The 10,716-nt window shown below is 36.8% G+C and overlaps 1 protein-coding gene across 1 annotated transcript; it reads right to left on the reverse strand.

Moving 5' to 3' along the window:
• Positions 1 to 1,485: 1,485 nt before the first annotated feature.
• On the reverse strand, positions 1,486 to 6,047 carry srd5a3 (steroid 5 alpha-reductase 3). The gene is made up of 5 exons (XM_015385547.1): positions 5,802 to 6,047; positions 5,505 to 5,656; positions 5,249 to 5,434; positions 5,043 to 5,168; positions 1,486 to 2,808 (listed from the first exon to the last, which is right to left on the reverse strand). Exons 1-5 carry the CDS (start codon positions 6,023 to 6,025, stop codon positions 2,549 to 2,551), a joined length of 948 nt encoding a protein of 315 aa, XP_015241033.1. The 5' UTR covers positions 6,026 to 6,047; the 3' UTR covers positions 1,486 to 2,548.
• Positions 6,048 to 10,716: the final 4,669 nt, after the last annotated feature.

A 10,716-nucleotide genomic window follows, 5' to 3' on the forward strand; every position in this document is an offset into this window, starting at 1 on the left:
CTCCACTGATCTGGAGCAAACTCCCAGAAGACTGGAAAAGTGCTGAAAGCCTGAGTTTTTTTTTTAGGTCAAAGTAAAAAAAAAAAAAAAAAAAACATTTTTTTTTTTATCTCCTTTTGATCGTTAAACTGTTAACTGAGATGTCATTAGTCTGTGGTCCAACTGTTTTGTTTTATGCACGTTTGTTTTTTTATCTGTTTTTCTTTTATTTTCCTTCTATTTCATTGTTTGATTTATGCAAAACACTTTGAATTCTTTGTACAGAATTGTGCTTATAAGAGCTCTAATTGTATAAATTAAACATTCATAGGCAAATCATGCTTTATTACATTCTAAATACTGTTGTCACAACAAAAAAATACCCCAAAATATGCTGATAAATTCTATATGGTCTATACTACTAGTAACTGTAAAGACGTCTGTATCTTATACTTTACTGTCATAAATCAAATGCCTTTATTACTAAAGGGAAATAGCATTTAAATAGGTAAGCATCAATATTCATATTTCTAGGACATTGTAGATTCCTATGTTGATATTCTTTAGATTCACCCAAGACTGTATAGTTTGTGCAGCTCAAACAGACTGGACTGAAAGGCCAGCTTCTCTTGTTTCCATACACCAGCTCTTACAGCGTCACTGTTATATGACCCCGACAGCCCAGTTTATTCTTCGGTTTCACATGACAGGTCAATGATAATGAACTAAGAGCTCTCTGACCTAGGGCTTATTTTGAAGAAGTGTAAATAAAGAGTTTGCATGCACCCAGAATGCATGCTTAGAAGCACAATCTGTGGAGTTTGGAAAATACATTTGATGAATCCTGAAATTTTTATGAATTTCTGTATAAAAAAAAAAAAGGTATTTGAGGATTTAACATTATCCATGAAATGGCAGATCCACTGTAGAGACTAAATCAAAATATATCTTTCTGTTTAACCTAAAAACAAGTATTGTCAAGCACAGTATGCAGGTCTAGATTAAACAGAAATCCACTCCAAACTCATAAAAAACTCTTTTATTAGCCACAGTTTTATAAGAGTTGTATTTAACCTTTCATTTGAAGCATTGTGTCCCACAAAGACTTGTATTCTGGTTTCACCCTTTTGACAGCAGTTATTGTAACCCATAAGACCTAAGCTGTTGTTCCTGCTGTCTCTGAGCTCCATCTTAAGAACATTCAGTAGCATTTCATTGTTTTTTTTTCAGAAAATGAAGCTTGAACACCTCCTAGAGCAGAATGCACTGCCCCACTTGTAGATCCAAGAGTTTTTGAAAATTGTAGATCCAAAAATCTATGAACATTTTATGACATCTTATTTAAAACAGCAAATGTGTGCTCTGAGCCTGAATATTTTTATTTTCTAAAAGGCTAGTCACTTGTACTAATGTAAACATTAGTTTCTCAAAAATGTTATTTTAGCTTATTGAATACAGTTAAAAGACTAAATAGTTTAGGATCAATAACATACTAGTTAATAAATGTATATTGATTTATATTAAAAGTTTGGAATCTTTTTTAAGCCTTACTTATTGCACTATTATGTAATTCTGGAGTATTACATAAATCAGCATTATACCATGTGTTTGGTATAAGAGAAAATCAAAACATGGAATTTCAGATAATTTGATTTAGTTTAAAAATACTAAAGGAAAATAAATTTATGTTTACTTCTCAGGACCATGAATCTCTGCATTCGGATCTGGCCCACTTACTCTAATATTTCAGGTCATTTTTTTGTATGGATCAAGACTTTTCCAGAAATCATTTTTTTCTATTTTTTATTTAAATAATTCATATAACAAAAGTAAGGACAAGAAACAACGAATAGTGGAAACATTTTCCAGAAATCTATGTGAGCAACAACCAAGTTGTTTTTTTCAATAAATTGCACATGCAGTTTCTCTATTATGTTTAAGAATCTCCCGCATATCCTCTGGTCTTATCTTCTACTGAGGATTTTCTCTTTTTCTCACAAACATGTAAGACAGATAAGGTCTTGTGACTGTCAGAAATTTTTAAAGCAGTAGAGCCACAATGAATGGCTGAAAGCAAATCTCGGGGGATACATGAACATCAGAAGTGTGCATGTGCAGCAAGAGGAAACAAACACAAAGACTGGCATGTGGGAAAACCAATGGATAATATGAACATTAAACAGAAAAATTGTCTACTACATTTTTAAGAAAAAAGGCAGAAGAGTAATCCAGCACTTATAATTGGTGAAAAGTTTTTGTAAGGTTCCACTGTTATTTCAGATGGTTTATTTTGAGTGATGAGTTTCAAGTCTCTGAGGTTAGAAAATGTTATTGTCAACATTATGATTTTTAGCCATCAATTTTCCTTATTTTCTTTTCTTATAAGAGAGGACTGTTTTTTCCCCTCAATGATCCCTTTCATGCTTTAATGATTTAAAGCTCTGTGGTTTTAATGATGTTTTGGTCAACGGTTGTTGTTTCACATCTTTTCTGTAAATAAGCAATTGTTAGGCCATGTATAAAACAGGTATAAATCCAAGTCCAATTATCATTTATTGCTGCATAGCTCTCAGAGCACAAAAGGAATAAATGCTCTTCTGTGCTTAGGGTAGGAATCATACTTGCTGACGTAAAGATCATGACAAAGTTGTCCTGCAAGTGCCTGGTTGAAGAGAACATACAGGATGACGAACCACCAGGTGACAGAGAATCTGCCAAGAACAAAGCCCAGTGAGATGTAAATAAGCAGCTCGGCGAAGTAATGTGGGCATGAAACCAGTTCGAACCAGCCTCCCTCTGGGACCCTATGAGCCAGAGTCTCCACCCTTCCTAAAAGGAGAGACACATAGTATAACCGTTAGTCTAGATCATACATTTTAAATGTACAAAGTCTCGAAGACATAAAAACCTGGATGACTCTTAAATTCCTGCCCCTGAATCCAGACAAAACAGAAGTTATAGTCTTTGGACCAGAGTCTTTGAAAAAGAAGCTGATTAGTCAGTCACTTCATTTGGATGGGATTACACTGATATTGGTGTTGTTTTTGAGCATGACCAGTCATTTAAATCCCATATCAAAGAAGTTTTTAGAATTTCCTTTTTTCATCTGCGGAATATCGCAGAAATTAGAAATATCCTGTCATGGGGTGATGCTGAGAAACTAGTCCATGAATTTGTTACTTTAAGGCTGGACTATTGTAATTCTTTACTATCAGGAAGTCCACAAACTGTAGTTGAAAACCTTCAGCTGATCCAAAATGCTGCAGCCAGAGTTCAGATGAAAATTAAAAAAAGAGGTTATATCTCTCCTGTCTGTTTTTCTTCATTGGTTTTCATAACCAAGCCCTTTCTCAAATCAGAGATCTGATTGTTCCTAATGTTCCTAACAGAGCACTTCGCTCTCAATCTGCATGTTTACTAGTGGTTCCTAGAATTTCTAAAAAAAGAATGGGAAGCAGATCCTTTAGTTATCAGGCTCCTCTCCTGTGGAACCAACTACCTGTTTTAGTCCATGAGGCAGACACCCTGTCTACTTTTACAGGTAGGCTTAAAAGGTTCCTTTTTGATAAAGCTTATAGTCAGAGTGGCTCAGCTTATTCTGAGCTATCTCTATAGTTATGCTGCTTTAGGCTTAGACTTCTGGAGGACATAGGGACCCCATTTACATAATTCTCTATTCTCCCACTCTGCAGCATTTGTAAGTTCAACCTCTGACTTTATGTTCTCTCTGCTGTTTCTCATCATAATAGCTTCACCTGGTCTCTTCATGTTAGTCTGGAACACCATCCTGAAGGGAAATATCAGCTAGGCTGCTTCAATCATTATCTTTGATTATAGATGATAATGTTGCAGCAGTGGTGAGATCCAAAAATGGCAAAGGGCACGTGGCTTTTCTAGAAAAGACAGATGCCGATTCTGCAGCAGCAATTGCTGTTTTCTTAATGGTCTGCCTCTGCCCAACGACAAACACCACCCCTCAATGTTTTGCAACCATGGACAGTTGGAAATGTAAAGTTTCTTAAATTCAACTTTCTATGCTTTCATCTACCTTCTTCTTCAATTTACTTAATTTTTCATGTTTTTATCCATGGTGTTGAATTGTTTTAATTATTTTAAAGGTGTAGTAGAGGATATTCTTTTTCCAGGTGGGTCATCAAAATAAGTGTTCCTCCTAATTGTCAATCATTCTGGTGATATGTTTACATAAGGCCGTCCTACGTGCTCATTCCTATTTTCACTAACCGGTGGTGAGTTCCACTGAAATAGTGGAAAAATTGCAAATCTTCTTTTGGAAGTGAGCTTGTATGAGCGATGCAAACAGCAACTTTTGAACAGAGTGTACACGAGGAGAAATGGGCTTGTGCATGCTCTCACATGCGTTTAAATAAGGGTTCCCTCTTGGGAGCGGGTACAGGGTTGTGCTTGTGCATTTTTTTTTTAAGTGGAAAGGGTGGTTTTTTAAAAAATTCATGAAAATCCTCCGCTATACTTTAAGTTATTAAAATTTTGGGGAATTAACGGTTCACACTAAGAATCTCTCAGTTTGCCTGCCCATACTAAGAGATACTGATCACCTCGGCTGAGGCGCCTGAGGGTCAGGCACTGCAATCAACTATGGCACTTTCTTACCCACACAGTTACTGCACTAATCAGGACATAATTTGTTTGTATTTTAACTAGTTATTGAACTGACAAACAGAAGACTGATGCTATGGGGTGATTGACCAGGCAGTACTGTACTGAAAATGCTGCTGAGTCACTCAGCTTTATTATGCAGGAATTAGAATGTGATTCACTGTCACTGAGGCAAAGCCTGTTTCACAGCATGAACAAATCACATCCTTAGTCCTGCAGGGCGGTACTGATACTGCAAGTCTCACCATGTCACAGAGGATGTGTCACACAGCAGTTATTGGTGCTCATTTGTTTTTTTTCAATGTCATCAAAACATTGGTCTCTGATATTAATTTATGCCCACATATGATTGTGTTTCACTGACACCTATAGTCTTTTCAACCCAAGTGTTAGTAATGGTTGAGTTTAATAAACTATCACAGACTGACCTGATTTTCCTTTTCGGAGCCCTGCCAACAGGACCATAGACTGGTGCTGCACAAGAGAGGCTGCGATGAAGAGAAGAAATCCAGCCGTCTGCATCCAATCTAGCTGATACAGGTGAGTGCTGGGACCTAAACAAGCAGCATAAGAGTTTGCACCATAGCAGAAGGGCATAAAACAGGATACAAAGAGGATTTGAAGATAATCTAACCTCTTGCCATTTTATCTGAGCAAAGCAAAGTCAATCCCAGCACAATGTAATATCCCAGCCCAAACAAATACTGCACCAGATGCATGGACCCATCTGAAAACACACTGACAAACAGACACTCCAGGAGCCTCCTGAGGGAGTGGACACACAGCAACAGCTGCACCAGGACTGTGGAAAGCTGCGGGGCTACAGAGAAGGGACCATCAGCAAGGGCCAGACAAAAAACACAGGCTTTGAGAGAGCAGAGTGTGTTTACCGTGGCCATCAAAGACAGGTACACCTGCTAAAATCTCCATCATCCCAGTCAGCCATGATGGGTAAGGCTGCAGCTGGTGCATGCAGTTAAACGATAACAGCAGAAGGAAGACATTCCAGCAAACAGAGATGGCATAAAAGTGCCAAAACCACCTGTATGAACAAAACAGGATTAGGTAGGAGTTATATTGTTATTAGCAAATCAATTATCTTTATTTCAAACAGCCAGCTTATTTATGGTAAACTACAAATAAGCTACATTTCACGGATGTATGAAGCACTTTTAATTGTCTGTTACCGTTTAGGGACGTCAAAAACTGTCAACCACTTTGACCGGTTTAGCTTCTGCTTGGTTTTTCCGTAACGAATGAGGTCCTGAAACAATATAAACAAAGTGGACTTCCGGTTCACTACCGGCAGCTGAGTTGAGGCTTTGTGAATGATAAAAGCTACGAGGAAACACAGAGCCAGACATAACCACAAAGTATCTAACGGACTGAAGCTGACTGAGCTCCAAGTCATGTTTCTGCTCAGCTGGTCGTGGACATTGTTTTGTGCAACAAGGAAAAAACACCTACCGGAAACCGGAGAGGGGTAGAAGGTTCCGCAATCACTGTAAATTCAAAGATTGGGACTCTAGAAGGCGCTCTTGTTTCTGCAACTAAAAACTTCAGTAGTACTACTTCAGTAATACTTCACTGCAGTATTTTATTGGATAGTTAGTGATAAACCATCAAAACAAGTAGCTGCATGTGAAGTTAACGGGTAATTGTTTTTATTTATTTATTTAATTTCAGCATTAAAAAATGTTTTTCTTTCTTTCTTTTTTTCCAGAATCAAGTTTTTTTGGTATTATGAAAGCAGAACAAAATATTGCTTAGATTAAACATGTGTGCGGACAGAAATAACAATTAAAGAAGCTTATAGGAAAACAATGTAAAACACTCAGATGAAAGAATAGAACATATTTTAGAAAAGTAGTTAGTAACAACGTAGAAGATACAGACATTTAAAAGAAAAGTATGAATATATGTAGTATGTTGAGTAAGTCTAGAAAATGGGCGAGAAGGGGTTGAATGGATATATTTATAGAGCCACAAATGTTTTTGGTTATGTTTCTACTACTGTAGCTTTGTCCATACTGCGATGGACATTTTCTGAGATGATCTGTCTTAGAAAATAACTTTTTATTAGAGAGCATGTGAGAACTTCACTTTTCATGTTTTAATATAAATTTTCAATTAGTTTTGGGGCTTAACTTTGACATATATTGCAATGAAATATGTTTTTTTTTAGAGTAGAAAGACAAGTGAAATTGGGAAGTCAGCCAAGCTTCATTTCTCTTAAGTTATGGTATGGTCACATTTTGTGATAACAGCCATCATAATATCCCATCATCTGTTAAATGGTGTGTGTGTCAAATTAGTGGTAAATGCAAGACTTCTGGAAAATGAACGTAATGAAAGCATTTCAAAAGATCAAGAAATCAAGAGATTTTTCAAGAAAGTACTTCCACATATCAATGGAGACCTAATTTTTCTATTTCAATGTTTCCACCCTGTTTTCACAGACATGCATTCAACTAAAAACGTTATATTTTCAGATACAACCCAGTGGTGTCCTTTCTCTACTAATAACTTCTGGTACACAGATAATAAAATATGTATTTTTATTACAGGCTATAAACAGAATGCAAATTCTTCAAAATGGACCAAAATCTGTGGATATTTGCATCAATAGCATCACAGCAGATTGATGTTTCTAGCACAATTTTGCGGAATCCAGTCATCAGTCTAATATAGGGCTTGAATATTGTGCAGCAGCAACTAAATCTTTGATTAAATAATGGTCAAACCCATGGATCGCTCATCCCATGAATGATCAGGGGGTTTGATTAAGCCACTTATTTCACAGACTAGGAGCCCCTGATATTATCATGTTTGCGTTTAAACTGATGGGAGAAAAATCATATTTTAAAGGCCAGCTAACCAAATATAGAAATAAAAATCATCAACAACCCCAGCTTTGAGTGAGCTTTGTTACCCCAGGTTGCTTCTTCATATGTGTTGTTCCCTTTTCTGCATTGTGGATCTCAGTTGGTTTGTTTGAGTCAAAAACTTGGCATGACATTTGACACAGCAGATTCCAGGATGCCTCTTGGAGAAGCAGCACAGTATCCTGTCTGAGGAAATGCAGACCGTTTCCTGTTCTTTCCCGTTTCCAGCTTCCAGTGTCCTTTTCTTTTTTACTGAGCCAAAAATGTCCCTCAATTGGCCGTAAAAGAATTGATGATGTTTTTTTTAGTTTTTTTTTTTATTGTAGTTCCCAAATGTTTTATAAACAAGTTTTCCAAGTATCACCATACCTGCAGATATTTTAAGAAATAATCACAAGAGTAGTTGGAGTTTCTAAATTTGTTGTATCTCATTATTTCTTTCTGCTTTTTCTCTCTAAGACTGTATAATCTGGTGGGATGTAACTGAAGTTAAAATGTTTAAGTAAAATTAGAAGAGATAATGTCTAAGTTGGTTAAGTTAAGGTTTCTTAACAGTGTCGATCTAAAAAGAAATCCTTACCAACCAAAAACGAATTTTAATGTATTTTTACTAAGGATTTTACCAGAATGGTAATTGGCCTGCAAACACAAAGCACTCTCATTAAGTTTACTGCTTCACCCTACCGCAAGTTATTCACCCATTCACACAGTGAAAAGCTACATGGTGCTGAAACAGACTGACAGGAGCAGCCCCACCGACAGCAGAAGAGGCGAGTAGGTGGATGGAGTGGGGATACCTGCTGAGCCAAAGCCAGATTCTAGTGCAGCAAAAATGAACATACTCAAACAGCTCCTCTTTGAGGGTGTGGTTGTGGTCAGTATTATGTTCTAATCTGTAGAAGTTTAGACTGCTGAAAACAAAATATGGAAAACCGAAGCTTTTCTCTCAACAGGGATCAACTGAATCTTTAGTTAGTAACTCCTAACTTAAAAAACACACATTTAGTTAATAAATCAATCTTCAATACTTTGACCTGATTTTATAGCTTTACACTTTTAAACCCTAAAAAAGATTATGTTAGATATCTAATGCTCATTTAAAAAAAGAGGATACAAAATAGATATCAGTTGAGCTGGTTGGATAATGGGATATAAAAGGCCCCCTATTTGAATTTCAGCCTTCAACCATCTCTGCTGTTAAAGATTGTTGGATAAACAGTCTCACTATCAATGCATATTCGAGCTACCTTTATATCTGGTAAAAGTTAAAACTTTCTAAAGTAATATGAAAATTCTGAATATGTTTTTTTTTTAATGCATTTTTCAAAAAAGTGCTGCAACCTTGCGGTTTTATTCCTGACTCGTTGTGCCCATTTTATGGTTTTCCAAACAACAGTGTAAGCTTTTCATACAATTGTTTTTTATTTCTTTTTTGCCTTTCATCATTAGAGGGTTTCATAACCATTCTTTCTACACTCAATTGTCGGACACTGACCTTTAAAATCCAAACAAAGCTCTAAAAAGTCATTAGAGTTGAGGAAAATGCAAAACCTTGTTCAACACAAGTTTTCAAAATGCTTATTCTGTTAAAGTTTGAATTTTGCGAAAAATGTTTGTTATATTTATTGATCTTCTTGGAAATGAAAGGGTGCATTTTATTGGGAAGCAAAGAAAGACAATACTGCAGATTTTAAACTGTAAAAATCAGTATGAGGGAAAAACTTCCGGTAGTGACAGAAATTCAGTAAAGCCAGGTACAGTATATTGTAATGAGAGAGCTTTATATGCCACAGCTGACTGTTATCAACCCAGAACTACCATCAAAAGCTAACTGCTCTCGTTGGATTTTATTAAATGATGATGAAAATAAAAACAACTTAACTATATTAAATCCATAATAACTTTGCTTCCACTTTAACAATTATTCAATTATCAGTGTGTACGTTAAGTCCCAACAAAATGCTTTATTGTTGCTGTAAGTGACAGAAGTTGGAACAGTTCATGGGGTTTGAATATCACTGACAAGATTAATCTGGTAATGGCCTGTTTACTTTAAGAATTAAATCACATCATTTTTACCATAACTGGAACATATAACCACTCGATAATTTGCAGATCCTGAATTTATGTATTTATTCTAATATAAAAAACTTTACAAACCTCTTAAGTGTCAGATATTCAAAGACCTGTTCTATTGTATATATCTAAATCTCTAAACCAAACCTGACAAATAAGGCCAGTTAGATAATCTGACAACATAGAAAGTTAACATGAATGCACATTTTCTGCTGAACTAACAATGTTTTTGTCATGTTGGGTCTAAGGAGCTCAACCCAAATGCAGAACACCACGGAGACAGAGTAAAAGTTAACAACTGTTTATTGAGAGATTCACACAATAAAGTTATTTGCACTGATACTGGAACGGGTCTGGGACTGGAAACACAGGGCTCTCTGTAGAGAGGGACAGTTTGATTAGCCAAGTAGCAGATGAGTCTTGACAGAACTTGTAACTGATCTGTACCTGATGGTAGTTCAGACTGAGCGTTGGAGAGAGGGAACCAGAAGGGTCCAGAGACTGAGGGTTCAGCAGAGGGTTTAGCAGCGGCAGGGCTTGACTTCAGACTTGAGAGGTTCAGACCTTGAGTTGATCTCCTAGTTCTCTCGTGAGAACTAGCTTGCAGATAAGGACTGTTGATCTTCAGGTTTGGCTTCACAGAGATGGCAGGCAGGTCTTTGAATGTGAGCTCCTCCAGAGCTCCTGAGTCAATAAGGTCTTCCTAGGAAGGTAAAGAGGACAAAGGCAGGTTAGAATCAGGTTGGCTTTCAGAGCAGTCAGAGATTCAGGCAACAGGTTTGGCTCAGGCTTGCTAACCATACCTGTTTAACACTCTGGCACTGAAGGGAAGTTCAGCCGCTGCTTATAAAGCTTGTCTCCTGATGAGATGATCAGCCGCAGGTGTGCTGGTGGCTTCAGCTCAGGAGACCCAGGGACGCCCTCTGCTGGAGAAAGGTGGCAGATCTCCAGATCCCAACAGTTTTTCCTTTTCCCCCCCCCCAAACATGATTATCTACTGGAATTTTAAAATAAGCTAAGTGTCAGAAATAGCTTTTTTTTTGTAGGAAGAGCTATCTGAGCAAGAAAAAAATGTTTTTCAGTGGTGGAAAGTAACTAAGCACATTTACTTTATTACTTGATTAAGTATGTTTTTGAGTAT

This window comes from Cyprinodon variegatus, unplaced genomic scaffold (assembly GCF_000732505.1).
Source record: "Cyprinodon variegatus isolate N-32 unplaced genomic scaffold, C_variegatus-1.0 Scaffold343, whole genome shotgun sequence".
Taxonomy (NCBI): domain Eukaryota; kingdom Metazoa; phylum Chordata; class Actinopteri; order Cyprinodontiformes; family Cyprinodontidae; genus Cyprinodon; species Cyprinodon variegatus.